The sequence below is a fragment of the Mustela lutreola genome, chromosome 15, assembly GCF_030435805.1.
Source record: "Mustela lutreola isolate mMusLut2 chromosome 15, mMusLut2.pri, whole genome shotgun sequence".
Lineage (NCBI taxonomy): Eukaryota > Metazoa > Chordata > Mammalia > Carnivora > Mustelidae > Mustela > Mustela lutreola.
Window position 1 is genome coordinate 60,612,831 of NC_081304.1, and position 16,849 is coordinate 60,629,679.

Below are 16,849 nucleotides of genomic sequence, written 5' to 3' on the forward strand. Positions count from 1 at the left end.
AGCAGAGCACCCAGGGGCGGGGGACAAAAAAGACGCAAGGCCGACCTCTCAGCTTTCCCAGCCCCCCGACGTTCGGCATCTCTGCCCAGGAGGGACACTTGGTAGCAAAGACCACACACACAGTCACACGGGTACACGTCCACGTGGCGAGGCCAGGCCGCAGCGGTCCTGGGGGCACAAGCACGCAGACCGAAGCAACAGGTGAGCCCTCATGACTCCCGCTCAGACGCAAACGCCCCCCTCTATGCCAGCTTCCTGGCCGTTCCCACAGCCTCGAGCCCCACCGGTCCCTCTGTCCCACCAGTGTCCACAGTGAGCGAAGTGGACCTCAGGGACAGCACAGAAGCCCAGTAGCCATCCTGGCCCCACCTGCACCCCGCTGGGGTCTGCCCAGGTGTACACAGCCCCTGCCCGTGGGGAGCGGCCACAGCGCTCCACCTGGGACACGGGCACTCACCCCCGCCTCCGCATCTCGTCCGAGGCTCCGGCTTTCAGTTCCTCCAGCTCCTTCACTGTTCTGGAAGTTTCGGCATCAAGCCAAGCAAGCCTGCTGGGCAGTAAACGGTGTCAGACCACCCTGCCTCTCCCCGCATGCCACCCGGGTCTGGGCCGGGGCCGGGGCTCCACGGGGATCCCCACCTCTGCCGCGGGAACTCCTCATGGGCGGCTCTGTGCACACGCACTCCCAGTGAGTGTGGACGGCCACCCAAACCACCCACACACACTCAAGAACAAGGGCTGTCGCACGGGGGGCTCTGTGTCCTTTAGTTTGGGACACGGGACTAGCATCCAATGACACAACAGTCCATAAGGCAAGAGCAGTCTTGGCCACATGAACGGAGAGCCCCACCATCACCACTCCTTCCAGAACGTTCTCATCTCATGCCCGATGGGAGCCGGTCTCTCTGCACCGGAAGCAGCCCGTCCCCTTCCACCCACTGTTCCTCACCCTCCACCTCCACCGCAGGTCGGTCGGAACCAGCCCCTCCTGCGACTGTAAGTAACGGGGGCTGGGATTCGCTCTTCCAGCCATTTCTGGAAGTCTCCGTAGAGCTCACCGCTGCGCCGCACAGACAAGCAGCCGGTGACAAAGCACCCAGTGGTGAGGAACAGAGGGAAAGGGGTCACCGTGCGCATGGGGCCGTCTGGCAGCAGAGCACGGCCGTGGGGCAGCAGAGCGCAGCAGGACAGAACTGGCATCGCGTGCACCAGACCCTGAGTGCCGGGGCCCCTCCTTTCCCAGAGGTGGAAAACAGGCTGCACAAACCTCACAGCTTCCTGCGCAACGGCGTCCCTCCGCGGTCTCCCGTCCGGAGCCTCGTCCTGCCGCAGCCATGCTTCCTTTGCAGCACTCTTGGGGCTCGGCTTCACCTTCAGCCAGGCAGCGCTGTGAACGCGGGAGAGCACCGCTGGGGGAGCATGGTAGCGCGGCCGCCGGCTCCCGCAACACCTCCCGCCCGCGCCCCGCACGCCGCCCGGACACCCCCTCCCCCCGCACTCGGGGCTGCAGCAGCATCCACCCACGGAGGTCCACATGAGCCCCCAGCGGCGGAACCCGTGTCTTCATTCCAACCTGCGCGGGAAAGCCCGCGCTTCAGAGCGGAGTCGTGAAACCAGGCCTGACAGCGGATCCAGCCCTGCTCCGTCAGCAAAACCTTTAACACCCAAGTCGCCGCCGCGTCAGCTCTGAGGGCTGACGAGCAGGCATAGCCGCACACTCGGCCGGCCCGCCGGGCTGCTCCCCGCCACCTGCTGGCCCCCCGGTGGCCCCCAGAAGATCTGCCAGCCTCGCTCGGTGGGACGGGCCGCGCCCCCGCGCGTGCTAATGCGGAAAGTCCGCTTCCTCCTCACTGCGCCCAGTGGCCGCGAGAGCCCCATGGTTTTAGGATTCATAGTATCGACTTGAGATTAAGGTTCTCTTTAAATACTCATCCCCCAGCAAAGGCCAACTGAAGGGTCCCCAAGACCGTCAGGGCTGAGGCCCCGCGCTGGCACGGAACACTCCGCACGAGGAAGGCACAGCTCCCAGCACTGAGCTGCGAGGTCCCCTGTGCGACACAGGTTGGCGCACACCTGCGACCCCCGCACAGAACCACACGCCCACAGTGGGTCGGTGGCCACAAGAGGCTCCCGCCCCCGTCGGAAGGACAAAGGCACCAAGAGGCTTCTGGACAAACATTCTCCCATATTTCTCAGCCGCAGACGCTTCTGTGCTTAGTGGGAACTCGGGCCGCAGCTGTGCGTCAACCCTAAGTGACAGGCACCCGCCCTGCGGAGCACACACCCCACCACGTACCACTTGGGAGACGCTGGCGGGGACGTGGGGTTCGGAGGCACCCAAGGGGCTCTGCTGTCCCTCACAGGCTGCTGGCTCACTTTCAGTCTGGAGGACACTGTGGTGCGCTGCAGTCGGCTTCTGCTCTGGGACCGGGTCGGTCCTCCTCTTCCAGCTTTGTGCAGTCCCTACAGGAGACGGACACGTGCTCGAGAGCCACACGGGTATCAGGGAAGCTCGCCTGAGGCTTCGGGAGTCCCCACGCTGCACCGGAAGCTGGCGTGGAGAGCACGCAAAACCTAGGGGCGGGTGCGCCTCACGCCAAGCGCTCCTATACCGAACATACACGCTCTACTCCGCACCCCCAGGCAGGTGATGGGAGTCAGGGGAAAGGTGAAGCTGGACACCCTGCATTTACTACCCTTTTACACACACATAAATACACACATCCAATACATTTATCCTTATGTTTCTTCTTAAAGGAAAAAGAGAAGCTACATGACGATCTTGGTTGAAACGTGTCACGCCTCATCTGTGCACCAGGACAGACCTCTTCCCGTGCTTCCAGAAGGCTGAATGGGCTCATGGCCCAGGACCAGTCCTGCCTGCCTGATGACGCCCCACGAGGTGGAGTCAATGCAGGACCTCAGTCCCAGTGCCCAGCACTCCACGTCGTGCTGGGGGCCACCTGACAACACGCAGGCCTGCCAGTGCCAAGCACACTGTTTGGACCGGGCCTTCGTCATCCCTCGGACCCTAGCCCTGACTGCCCCTACCAGCCAGGGCAGACGTGCGCTATCCCGTGACTGTGACAACAGCGCCTCCTGACCATCTTCTAGCGGGTTCTCCGCTACAGTCACGCCACAAACAGAAGCTTAGAGTCTGACACAGCTTCAAGTCACCTGCCTCCCAAACCCACAGCAGTGGCCCTGTGAGGCCTTTTTATACCAAAGAATGAGTTACCGATGTTTATCCTCAGCAGGAAGCAGACCTCAATCCCCTCCAATCCCACATTTCTGAAGCAGAAGCAGAAGCAGCAGAATGTGAGGACAGCCTGCCCGATGAAGGCTGCGGTGTCAAATTCACGTGCATCTCTCCAACCAGGACAACAGAGACGCCTGGTCCTGGGAGCAGCTTTAGAAACTCTTATTTTTCATTAAAAAGCCAAACACTAGGAGTACCTGGGGGGCTTAGTCGTTAAAATGTCTGCCTTCGGCTCAGGTCATGATCCTGGGGCTCTAGGATTGAGCCCCGCACTGGGCTCCTGGCTCGGTGGGGCGCCTGCTTCCCCCTTCTCTCTCCCCCTGCTTGTGTTCCCTCTCTCACTGCGTCTCTGTCAAATAAATAAATAAAATCTCTAAGGAAAAAAAAAAACCCAAACACTACCCAGAGCCAAGCTAAGTTAGCTGTTCGGACGGTGGGCCCAGCTGGTGGACCATGGGCTCAGCCGGCAACCAGAAACACGGGCCGCAGAAGGGGCCGCTCCGCACCTGAGGTGGCCTCGCTGGCGCCCGGGCCTCCTCCTTCCGGAGCACCGCACTCCTGGTAGTGGGCCTCCCCGCTGCAGCTCCGGCTCTCGCCAGGGCCAGTGGATCCCCCGAGAAGCTGGCGCTGTGGTCTGGAGCAGACAGGGTTTCTTCCGGAAGGCTCTCTGCACCCATTACATCCAGCCCGTTCTCCAACCTCCAGGTCGCAGCAGGCGCTGTCCCAGCGGGACAGTTATCTGTAGGACATTTCAGAAGGACAGAGAAGCTGCAGACACCTAGCCGAGCCTGCCAGCAGAGACACGTTTTACTGCCAAAGTCACTCCCCACTCTGTGACTCCTACAGGGACCCACAGGCAGAGACCTGCAGGCCGTGGCTGACGCCCAGGCTCCCCTCGACGCGTGCTCCTTCATCATCCCTCGGACCCCAGCCCTGACTGCCCCTACCAGCCAGGGCAGACGTGCGCTATCCCGTGACTGTGACCACAGCGCCTCCTGACCTGCCCCTTCTTCGTCTATGGTCACCCCGCCTGGCTACCAAATGTGTTTTTTCTAAGATGTAAATATTCAAATTGCCATTTCTTAAAACCTCCATCCATCCACGCCGTTCAATTTGCAGCGGGAAAAGAAATAGAACGATCTTTGATTGGAGATGAGATGTTTTCCATATAGGACATTCAAGAGAATCTATACAGAATTAAATGAGGAAGAGGGTTTCTGGATGAGAAAAAAATACACGAAAATCCGTATCATTCCCATGTATCAAGATGACCAGAGAGAATAGAAGGGAAAACATCCTGTCAGTGTCGGCAGCAAGAACTCTCAGGCACTTAGGAAGAAGACTAACAAGATGCGTTCACAGCTATTCTAGAGACAGGAGAGAAGATCCGAGTAAGTCGTTTCTGTGGAGGTGCGAGCCCTCCCCTCGGCAGCCCGTCGTTTCGAGCACAAATTCAGCTGGCGTCCCAGCAGGCCTCGCAGTGGGTCCCAACAGGCTCGCCTAAAGTGCTTCGCACAACCCCAGGCTGGCCCGACAGTGCCTGAGAAGCACAGCCTTCTTCCCCGGGAGGGGATGGACCCCCAGGGTTTCCCCCATGCCCTGACCCCAAGGCTGCGCTCAGCACAGGGGCCAGCGGCCAGCCTAGGGGGACAAAACGAAACATGCGCAGGGATGCACCTTCTAACTTAGGGTCCAAGATTGGGTCTGTCCCTTCCACTCAGGAACAGGGGAACTGCTCCGCAGAAACCCATTTCCCTGGCAACGCAGGCCTGCTCACTCCTCCACAACCCAATCACTTTATTATTTTAGAAATGGACAAAACTCATTTTTAGGCGCACCTGGGTGTCTCAGTGGGTTAAGCCTCTGCCTTCGGATCAGGTCGTGATCCCAGGGTCCTGGGATCAAGCCCCGCATCAGGTTCCCTGCTCAGCGGGGAGACTGCTTCCCCTTCTCTCTCTGCCTGCCTCTCTGCCTACTTGTGATCTCTCTGTCATATAAATAAATAAAATCTTTTAAAAAAAAACAACTCCTTTTTAATGGCCAACTCATTTTTAAAGACCTGTTTCCTCAGCTATCATCTGCCTACCACAACCTGCCCCTCCCGCGGTAACTTGAAATTGTGGCAAGGAACTAAAAACACCTGCCACATTTAGGGCACTTCGGGATTATCCAATGTGTCACTTACACCCGGGTCTGTCCCGCAGGATAAGGACTAGTGTCCTCGCTTCACAGACGGAAAAACAAAACACTGAGAGACAGCGTCCTCTGCCCAGAGTCACGACATGCATCAGCGCTCCCACTCTGCACGTTGGTTCCACGGGAGCTGCAAGCAGGCAGCTCTCCGCCCGCTGCCCCCAAAGCAGGTGCTCACTTCCCCACCTCGGCTGCGGGCACCTGCGCTCTTCTAACCCAGCTAGGAGACGCGTCTGCGCAGGCCCAGGAAGCTGTCCGTGTCTCCCCTGGGCACCCGGACCGCAGCATACTACGTGGCTGGCCAGGAGCCTTCCCCACCTCAGACACATTGCCTCCGGAAGCCTGTCTCACAGGCGTGGGAGGGAAAAGCACGCCCACCTGGGGCTGCGTTCTACCGTGTAGCCATGAGGGGGAGGGACAACCACACCATGGGACGTGCACATCTAACTGCTCTCCAGCGAGTTTGGACACATCCACGCCAGGGTGATGCACAGCATCGGCAGCAGACTGGGACACAGGTCAGATGCACAGCGACACGCAAGCTCCAACCCAGCAGAGGAAATAGTAACCCGAGAAGCTGCTGATGAGCACAGGAGAGTCCGACGCAGGCAGAGAAACCGTCGGCAGATGAGACTCAGGAGCCGAGGCTGAACGTTCAAGGGTGTCCTGCACCTCGGACACCAGAGCGGGTTAACCATGCAACAGCCAGCTACTCATAGGAGACACTCCGAGCCTGGCAGCGGAGGCCAGAGCTCTGGGACGGGGTGCGAGTATCGGTGAGCGCCACGCGACCTCATACAAGCCCCACCTGAGGGGTGGCCCCGAGGTTCCGACAGGAACGACGTCACAGCCCCGAAGGCCTAGTGTCTCACGGCTCAGGTTCCAAGCAGACAAAGCAGAAGCCCAAGGAAAGCGCTAGTCTCATGCTACACAAGACACTCGAGCCGTCGACAGATCATACACGAAGCCACAAGAGCACGGGAGAAAAGGCAAGAAAGGAGCAAAGGCTGGAGTGAGTCAGGGTCGTTCACGATTCCACACACAGCAGAGCACAACCTGCTGACAAAATGGTAAGAAAACAGGAGCGTCTGCAGGTCAGCCAGACGTCTGCATGTCTGCATGCACGTCAGCAGTGAGAGGGCTTCCAGGATGCCACGCACAGGCACGCCGCAGGGTAAATGCAGTGAAAGCTGCGCGAGAGGATCTGAGGACAACTGAGTCAGAGGCTCCGTCTGTGAATCGGGACTTCAGGAGGCATTAACTCGTCAGAATCCCAGGACACTATCAGCTGTCAGCTATCGGCTATCGGCTGTCCGCTGTCGGCTGTCAGCTATCCACTGTCGGCTGTCCACTGTGGGTGTCTACTGTCCGCTGTCGGCTGTCTGCTGTCGGCTATCGGCTGTCAGCTGTCCGCTGTTGGCTGTCCACTGTCTACTGTCGGCTGTCCGCTGTCGGCTGTCCGCTGTCGGCTGTCTGCTGTCTGCTGTCAGCTATCAGCTATCTGTTGTCCGCTGTCGGCTGTCAGCTATCCACTGTCGGCTGTCCACTGTGGGTGTCTACTGTCCGCTGTCGGCTGTCTGCTGTCAGCTATCGGCTATCCACTGTCGGCTGTTGGCTGTCCGCTAGCTGCCTGCTGTCTATCTGCTGTCGGCTGTCGGCCGTCCGCTGTGGGCTATCACTGTGTATGTGGCGGGGGTGGCTGTTGGTGGAACTCATATTCTGATCCTGAAACTTCCGTGCAGATGCTGAGGGTCGAGGTCAGCAAAGGCATTCCAGAAGAGCAGGCAGCCGAGCGTCCAGTCAAGAGTCAGAACAGAGACACTGCGCATGAGCTAAGAGACCAGCAGCAAGGTCCATGGTCTCAGGGACCAGGACACGGGCCCAGAAATGGACCCACTGTGTGGACGTTGAATTTACAACACGAGTGGTATTCATTGCCGCTCTGAGGAAGGAATCTTTTCAAATGAAACTTCTCAAGGAAATAATGCAGGAAAAGGTCTTAATTCTGGCGTAAGAAAAAGCTTCAATAGGACATAAAAACAAAGGCAAAAAGATGTACAGGAAAACAGTGCTCCGTCGGACCCCAGCGAATGACCGATTCTGTCTGTCCCAGCACCGCTGCCGTGGCAGAAGCTGCAGTAACATCCCAGTGTGTGTTTACAGTACAGAAACCTGAGGCAGAGCCCACACGCAGAGCAGTCCCAAATAGAACTCCTATAAATCCAATTCTGGGAACAACAGAAAAAAAAAAAAAGGAAAGGAAGGAAGGAGAATGTGAAAGAGGGCAGGCGGGCGGGCCAGGGACCTGAACCGGCACTGCCCAACAGGAGGTGTGCACACGGGGCACACACACAAGACAACACTCACACTGTCACACACAGAAAATGTAAATTCGAGCCAGAATGAGGGGCACCTGGGCAGCTCAGTGGGTTAAACATCGTACTCTTGGTTTCGGCTCAGGTCTGATCTCAGGGTCCTGGGGTCAAACCCTGTGTCGGGCTCCGCACTCAGCAGGGTCCGCCCCCTGCCGCCTCCACTCTCTCAAGTCAATCAATCTTTGAACACAAAACCAGAATGACGGTCTACACACCAAGCAGGGGCTACACTCACAAAAACTGACAAGTGTAGGCAAGGATGGGTGGCAGCGGCTCCCACACACTGCTGGTCAGCATAAAACTGGTAAAACCACTTTGAAAAGAATCTTCGCTATTACGGTGGAACCAGCCACTACACCCCGACCATGGTACCCGGGAACACACCCACCACAAAAACACGTGCACACGCACCGACACACACAGGAGAAGAGTAGCCTTCTCGCTATCGCCCAGACCTGGGAAGCCCCAACGGTGAGGACAACGGAGTCGTGCTACGCTCCTACGGTGGGACGCAGCCGCGAGCACCAGCAGGTCACAGCCACACAAATGCGACCCCCACAAAATGCGAGTAGAGAGAGGCCCATCCTGCGAAAATACGGATCGTGCACCTCCATTCCTACAAAGCTCACGAAGTTCCAGATCTGACAGAAACCAAAGTATAGCAAAAAAATCGGAAGAACAATGCATTTGGGGAAGGAGACAAGGCGTGGAGACTGGAGGGGACTTCTCAGTGCTTGGAATGTTCGATTTCTTGACATAGGTAGCAGCTCCACAGATGTTTGTTTTCTGACAGCAAATGCAGGGACACACCCACGTTTTGTGCACTTGTCCAACTCTACGTTCTACTTCAACTGAAACAGGAAAATAAGTTCACTAGGTTCATCCACATGGACATCAATGGCCCATTAAAAAATACAGCATTAAAATCTTGGAACTACTTTAAAACACTATCAATGTATACCTCTATCAGTTTAACTCAAAAAAAGGAACACATAGAGGAAAAGAAAATCTTTCCGCAAAGCTGGAAGAAGAAACGGAAGATTATTTCCCCCACTTTGCACGTGGACATGCACGACCCCAACAGCAAGCATGGCATGGAAACAGACTCCACAAAACCCAGGGCGGCGGTGGCCCCTCTGCAGCTGTCACCCAGTGTTATTCTGAACTAAATTCTGTCCAGTAAAGGAGAGAGAGAAGAACAAAACGGTATAAAAATCGCAAAGAGAGAAGCAGAACTTTACTTATTTGTCGGTGATCTTGTGTATCCAGAAAAACATGGAAGAATTAACTAACAATCTCAGTAATTCATCAAATCTAAAACATCGATTATAAGACATGCCCTTATTTTATGCACCAACAGCAAATTTAGAAACATGACCAATTACTTGAAAGGTACCATCAACCTAAGAATGCATCCCGATTTCAGGAAAGTCCCACCACATCCCTCAGAACCAACAACACGCAGTGTGGTCGCCGCCCGGGGGTCTGGGAAGCATCGCAGGGCTCTGCCAGAAGGAGCTAGAACCCACTTCGACATGCAGTGAAAAGACAATCCCGTTCACAGCAGAAATAAAAACCATAAAATGAGAAAACTGGAAACAAACCTAACAAGGAATCCAGGAATTCCTACTAACCCTACATCAGGAATTCTCCTTGGCCATCGACTGTGCCCTTCACCTGTGGGAGTGGACAAAGGGCAGGATGATGTTGTCCCCACAGGCCAGCCCGTGAGCTCAGGGGCCCATCACCAGCCCCACGGCCTCTGCCCCGGAACCTGACAAGCACCTTCTGCTCTGAAGACACATCATCGCCGTCAACCAACTGTGAAGAATGAGAAGAGCCTCCCGACAGAGGAAAACACAGGAGAATGTGGGCTCTGCGCACCAGGTGCAGGTCTCCGTACCAGGAGAGGGGTTGCAAACCAAGCGAAAAGCAAGTGACTAAGAGAGAGACCCGCCACCGCCCGTGTAAACCCAGAGAGGAGGCCCAGAGCACAGGAAGAAAGTCTCCACGCCCGCAAGCATGATGCCAGCCCCCGGAGGGTGGAGGGCACCCGGAGGAGGGAGCACACGCCTGGGAGCACCGATGACCTTCCTTCCCAGAGTCGGGACAGGACAGGACCAACAGGAAGGGATATTTGCATCCAGACACTGGAAAAGTCTCCCAGTTTCATGACATAAGGTACTTGGCAAGGATGCGGGAAACATACTCTGTTGCTCACTGCTCCCCAAAATATCCCTGTAGGCCCAGGTTCAAGGCCAGCAACTCCGGCTCTGGGGACCAGTCATTACCTGCACTAAACACACACATCCGTCACGTGGGTGTCTGTGTGTGCGTGCGCCTATCGTTAAAATCTAAACAAATACGCGTTTAAAAAGCGGGGTTCTCACTTCCAGCTCTTCAGGAATCTCCCTTAGGGGACCCAAGCACGACAGTGTGGGAACCTGACATTCCCCACCCTCCTCTATAAGAACCCTCCTCTATGGGAGACCCTTCTTCTACAGGGAACCCTCCCTCTATGGGGGAGCCTTCCTCTATGGGGGATACTTTTCCTCTATGGAGGGACACTTCCTCTGCAGGGGGACCCTCCAGCTTCCCACCCAAGGACACAGTCTAGCTGCGACTTGCTTCTCTGGGTTCGAGTGCACCTCCTGGTGAGCAGGTTTTAAATCCTGACCTCCCCTCACGCAGCGTCTGTGTCGGCCAGATGACCTCGAGGAACCAGACACCACACTGTGAATGTCTCAGGACACATACCAGCCGGGAGCGTCTTCGCCCCTGAAGGCCACCTTGCTTCCTCGGGAAACGACTCCTTTGCTACAAGGGTTCTCCTCGCACTCTTAGGAGAAGGACTCTGCCATCTCTCTAAGGCCCCACGGCCACCAACAGGAAACCTGCTCCGAATTTCCGTGAAACTTTTCTTCTTTTTTGGTGACAATTTCTTTTCCAGGAGGGATTCCAAAGCCTACAATGAGATAGTCCATTACCGTCTTAGATTATCTCACTGAAGCCTAACTATTCATCACAAACCCGAAAATCAGGCCCCCAGAGACAAGCATCACTAGCACGGCCTTGTCTCGTGGCCAATGGCTGTCATTTAGCTGGGAAACACCATTACTGAGGATGCCCGCATCATTAATAAAAAAAAATGTGCACGTTATTTACACATCTAGTCCACTGAAACCAGCAGCACAAAGCTCAAGAACAGGACGTCTGAAGGCTCTATATCCACGTGCCCGAAACCGACCATGGTCCACAGAGCTCCATCTGTGTGCTTTTTACATGTCTTAATTCTCAGTCGAAATCCCACTCACTCAAATGACACTTCCAGTGGGCAAAGGAACCGCGTGTAACATATATTTTCATAAACCACGCAGCACGCCCAGGGCCTTGGCCGCCCGGACCCGCACGGCCCCCATTCCCACAGGACGCAGACCTCGCTCGTCAGCGGCAGTGAAGGCCTGGCTTCCAGCGGGTCCGTGCAAACCAACACTTACTCTGGGGACAGGGAGGCACAAGGACAGCAAGCCCTGGCAGCTGTAGCCTGTCAACAGGACTGAGTTCCTCGCATTACTGACAGACAGACGCGTATAAGAAGCATCACGTTCAGGTGCTCCTGCTCGGACTCTGGGGACAGGCTCTATCACCTTGAGATCTTTCCAGGACCATGAGGATGTGCCCACGCTGTCTGTGACAGGCAAGTGCCCAGAGCACCAGGTGCCCTGCCACAATGTCATGGGGGGGGGGGGGTCTGCGCCCAATGACATTCCCGGGCTGTGTCCTCCAGGCACTGGTGCCTCCTGCACCTGCCCCCAACTCACCGCGCCAGCAATGGTCAAGGCAGAGGGGCCACAGGGGCCACCGAGGGCTAGTCAATGCCCAGAAGGCTCCTTCTGGTGCACCTGTCTTCCCTTGTCTCACCAACACGAAGGTCGCCTTCTGTCCGTGGATGGGTGGGGGTGGAGCTAACTCCGGAGACGGGGTCGCGGGGACAGTGTGCAAGGAAAATGGCGGTGGCATGCCAGTAAGAAAGCCCGCGTGGCTGCCGGCACAGCAGAAGGGCCGAGACAGCACAGATGAGGGTGCCCTGTTCTTGCTGGCTCTGTCCTGACTAGTACCTGCCGGGGAACAGCCAAACATCTCCAGCCAACACACTGGACTGGAGGCTGTGCTCCCTTAGGACTTCAAGCACCTCTTCTTCCCAGAAGCCCACCCAGACTACACTCTGGCACTCCCATGCAAGCACTAAGCGAAGAGTGCTTTACTGCTCTCCTTTTCTGTGCTAACAGGCTCTCTCTCTCGTGGCAAGTTCAGTCAGGGGAAGGAACGTTCTGCTGAGTCAGCAGACCTGGGTGAGAGCCCACACTGGTGGTACACCCAAGCCGCCTGTTCTCAAATGAGTGAGATACAACGTTATAGACCCAACTCTGAAAGTGATGAAATGAAAACAAAGGCCGTCCTGCGCCCCCTGCGAAGCTGGAGTTCCCCAGGCGGCAGCTTCCTCCTGTCTTCCCTTCAATCCTAGCCAAACCAGGCCACGGCACGCATCACCTCCCTGATCAGACACACAGCACTCTAAGCAAAAAAAAAAAAAACTGAGCAAAACCCGGAGCCCACTCTGTACCTCAATCTGTCGCAGGATGTCCGCAACCACATTGGGGACGGAGGGGTCGGCGTGCAGCTTGGCGGAGCAGAGCGAGAGCTGGCGGATGAGGCCGCCCAGCTCCCGACAGCGCGCAGGAACCGGGTGCTCCCCGCGGTCCGTAAGCTGCGTCACCAACACCTGTAAGGCCCGGATGGCTCCTCGGTGGGCAGCTGCCAGCCGCGACATGGCCCATGACTGGTGAGGAAGGACAGGGGGAGCAGGTGAGGCCTCAAACTTCGCGGCGGTCCCACCCCCACCAGCACTTGTGGCCTGTCTTCTTTCCATACAGCCTCGTACCCTGACACTTGTTCACAGTAAGGCGGGCGATTACAAAGTTGAGAGGTTTTCTCCGACAAAGAGCTTTTACCTTTCTATTCTTTCTTTCTTTTGGTTTTTTTTAAGATTTTTATTTATTTATTTGACAGACACGGAGAGAGGGAGCATAAGCTGGGGGAGGGGCAGAGGGAGAGCCAGACTCCCTGCTGAGCAGGGAGCCCGATGTGGGACTCAATCCCAGAACCCTGGGACCATGACCCCAGTGGAAGGCAGGAGCTCCCCGACCAAGTGCCACAGCAGCCCCTACTCTCACACCAGCAGCAACAGAATCTATTTTCAGTCTGTGCCCTGGAGGGCCACCCCAAATGCAGGATATGTACGTGGCTCGTGCCCCCCTAGACACGTCTCTGTAAGAGCTGTGCACCCGTTACTGTGGAAAACCCACACACACAGTCCCCCCCGGACGCTGGAAATGCAACTTATCTACAAGCAGTACTCATGGTGGCAGAACCGCCCAAGCACCTTCTTCGTGTGTCTGGTCTCACGTGGGCTCAATTTATCCAACTCTTCCTGGATCTCCTTCACCTGTTCCGTAAAGGGGGAAAGTGGAGGCCTCAGACCTGTCCGCTGACCTGTCTTGCTCAAATATAACACTATTTAATTCAAGTCACTTGGAATGAGACAAAGCCCTCCACTCGTGACCCGAAACACGGTCCCCGTGACTGTGAATGGAGCACCGTGTTCCCCTCCCATCCTTGGTCCCAGTGTCACAGGAACATCCCAGGAGGGAGTGAAGGTGGGGGCGGCACTGGGAAGGGGGGAGGCCATGCTGGGGCGCGGGCTGCACTGTGTCCAGAGAGCCCTGACAGGGGCAGGTGTGTGTTCTGGAACGATCGCAGGGGCAGCCATGTGCACAAGCCCAGGACAATACGGAATAAAGTCTAACTCAGGTAATTTCCTTCAAATGAAAACATTTGGCTTTCGGTTCAATCAATAAAGCCAACATGTGACTTAAGTGGCAGGAAAGGAGTCAAAGGTGAGTTCATGAGGAAAGCACCACAGTCAGTACAGACTTGTGAAGCATCGCAACATAAGCAACGTGAGCGTCTGTTCACGAGCCACAAAACGAGAACCTCGGCACGCCTCCAGCATTGCCAGGAGAGGAGACAGCCATGTGACCCACAGTACTCAGCCTCCAGCCCCGCACGGACAGGAGGCAGGTGTGCAAGTGATGAGGCCCCATCCCTCTAATCCTGGGGAGCCAGCAGGGCCTGGGGGCTTCAGGGCCCCCGAGCCACTGTTCACCAGACTCTGCCCAGAAACAGGCGCTGTACCAGCACTGCTTTCCAGAGGACTCACACAGGTTTGCACGAACTTATGACCCCAAGAAACCAAAAACCACCTTGAAGGACGTCACCCCCTACCCGCCGTACACAGATGCGCATGACGGCAGACAACAGAAGAGAGACCGCGGGGCCACACATTCAGGAAACTGAATGTCCACAGTGCAGCAGAAGTCACACGGGACACTTGCTTGTGCCACTGCGACCGGGCCCCCCAAGCCAGCGGCCGCTCCCCCGCTCCCCATACCTGCTGCTGCAGGACATACAGCATCCGGGCCGAGCTCACGGCCTGCTCCTGCCTCCTGACTCGGGCGCGTCGCTCCTCATCGGGGTCCAAAGCCACTTCCGTCCTGTCTGAAAATAGCGTTTCCCCAAAAGTGGATTACACGCTACATACGGAAATGCATGAAAATGTCCATTATTCCGAGACATCATGAAGTTGAAGTTGAAGCTCTAGTTCTATTTAAAAAAAAAACAACAACAACAATGGGGCCCCCACCACAAATTCTCCACCAGCCAAGAAGGGAGGAAAAAGCGGGCCAGAGCGGGACTCGGTGGGAAGAGACGCAAGGACCTCCAGCCGAGCTCCCGCCGCGCAGCGTCCAGGAACCAGACCTCCAGGGGACAGCCTCGGCCACTGCCAAGCGCCGCCCACCACTCTGAAGTTCTTTCTACTGAGCCCAAACCGGTGATGCTTTCTATTTTTTTCAGAAACCCTTTACTGCCTGATTTACTGTTCAGCAAGATTTCTCCGACGCTTTCTTATTTTGAATCCGACAGAGAAATCCTTTCTTAATGTGTTAAGATTGCTCAAACGTCTGAAGCCCTGCGTGTCTGTCAGGGAGACCCTCACACATGGTTCGCAGAACGTGCACTCAGAGAAGCCGTTTCTGGGGGACTCAGAGCTGCGCAGGTGCCCATCGCCGAGGCAGTGGTTTTCCAATACATTTATCCCGAAAAGAGTCTGATGCAAAATTCCAAGATACAAGTCAGGAAAAGCTGTGTTTTATTAGTGCAAGTGTATTTTATAAATACAAATATTTAACATTAAGAAACCAAATTATGGGGATAAAAAAGAAAGAAAAAAAAGAAGCCATTCTTTTATTCATTAAGAAACCAAATTATGGGGATAAAAAAGAAAGAAAAAAAAGAAGCCAAATGATGAAATAATCTTTTTTGAAAAAATCAACACACTGAGATCAGGAGTTGTGGGTACAGACACCGTGTCACGGAGCGACAAGCCAGACCTGCGTCTCACGTCAGCCATGCATCGTGGAGAGATGCGGGCACCGCACGTGTGCATGAACGTCCCGGACGCTGGCTCTGACGGGGCTTCGAGCTGCCGCCTTGCAGGCGGTTCTCAGACAGCCGATCCACGGAGCCGCCCCCGGGGAGCACCTCTGGGCACATCGGGGCCCCTGGAGGTGGTCCGCAGGGGCCGTGGCAAACTGTGCCCGGCCCACGACAACTAAGTGCAGAAAAAATGTACAGTGTGCACGACGGGTTTTTACAGCTACTTGCCACTGTGGTGACACTTCTGCTATAGTTCAAAACGTATGGGTTTGGGACAAACTGAAATTTTAAACTAAAAAAATAAACGGGGTAGGGGGGTGCCTGGGCGGATGGGCTGGTTTCACCTCTGATTCCTGATTCTGGCTACAATCAAGCTCTTCACGGTCCTGGGACCGAGCCCCGTGCTCAGCCAGGGGTCTGCTTGCCACTCTCTCTCCCTCTGCCCCTTCTCTGCCCTCACATGTGCACACGTGCTCTCTCTAAAATAAAGTCTTGAGAGACAGAATAAAATAAACGAGAAATCACCCAAGCCGGTCTTGCCCCAGAGAGTTTGAGGAGCTCTCTGGAAAGGTCCCGGGTCAGGCCACGTCATCAGAGTGGGGGTCCCCATGGCTCCGTCCCCGGACAGCACAGCTTCCAGCACAGGCGGCCACGGGGTGACCCAGCGGCCCACACCAAGGAACGGCATCAGACACGAGCCGTGACACTCCTGCCACCACCACACATTGCATGACACACTCACCAGGAAGACAGGGGACAGAGGTCTTTCTCAGCCAGCCAGGTGCTGTTTTAGACCTTGTGAACTCTGCAGCAACCCCCTCACCCCCTCAGCCGGCCACTCGGAAGCACGGACACAAGTCCAATCTGCCCCGTGCCACCATACCCTCGCTGCGTTCTGTAGTCGTGCTGTTGGGCCACAGCTATCTTGGGAAGGCAGCATAAATTCCCCGTGGCACCTGCATTTGTCTGCGGAGGGTCCCCACAGACCCGGAGGGTCCTAGCAGTGGTCAGGGGGCTGCTCAGCCCCCCGCTCCTTGCAGCTGGGAAGAGAGGCTCCTCTCTCCAACCCACCAGCCTAACCCAAACCCACCACCAGGAGGTGGGGAAACACGGGACAGAGCACACTGAGCAACTTGGGAACGGTGTGGAGAACCACGCACAGCCCTTGTGCTTGGAAGCATGTGCACACACGATGCTCGTTTCTGGGCAAGTTAAAGATAATTCTCCAGAGCAGAACATGGCAGGAGGGTCTGCGTTCAGGAGCCATCGGACCCGAGGCTGACAGCAGGTGCCCCGACCGCGAGGCGTCACCAGCCGATGCGGCAGCCTGCAGGACGAGGCGTGTCGGGCACTTCTGCCTGACAGGGGCCAGGGCAGGGCCAACTCCCAGGAGGACAGACTCCGGTCAGACCCATGGGCCACCTGCCTTGAGGGCCCTTGAGGGAGGGGGTGGACTAACCGGGAT

The 16,849-nt window shown here is 56.3% G+C and overlaps 1 protein-coding gene across 6 annotated transcripts in view; it reads right to left on the bottom strand.

The window, feature by feature from the left end:
- The window catches only part of KIAA0753 (KIAA0753 ortholog), a 42,849-nt gene that overhangs the window by 17,152 nt on the left and 8,848 nt on the right, over window positions 1-16,849 (bottom strand). For 3 of the 6 annotated variants that reach the window (XM_059150080.1, XM_059150081.1, XM_059150083.1), the window contains exons 4-12: window positions 14,339-14,445; window positions 13,271-13,333; window positions 12,452-12,667; window positions 10,585-10,792; window positions 3,766-3,998; window positions 2,297-2,463; window positions 1,268-1,387; window positions 458-550; window positions 46-168 (exon numbers count right to left, since the gene is read on the bottom strand). In XM_059150080.1, coding sequence (XP_059006063.1) covers window positions 46-168; window positions 458-550; window positions 1,268-1,387; window positions 2,297-2,463; window positions 3,766-3,998; window positions 10,585-10,792; window positions 12,452-12,667; window positions 13,271-13,333; window positions 14,339-14,445 — 1,330 coding nt within the window. The remainder of the gene's footprint in view (window positions 1-45; window positions 169-457; window positions 551-1,267; window positions 1,388-2,296; window positions 2,464-3,765; window positions 3,999-10,584; window positions 10,793-12,451; window positions 12,668-13,270; window positions 13,334-14,338; window positions 14,446-16,849) is intronic. The other 3 variants (XM_059150082.1, XM_059150084.1, XM_059150085.1) reach the window with 3 other exon arrangements.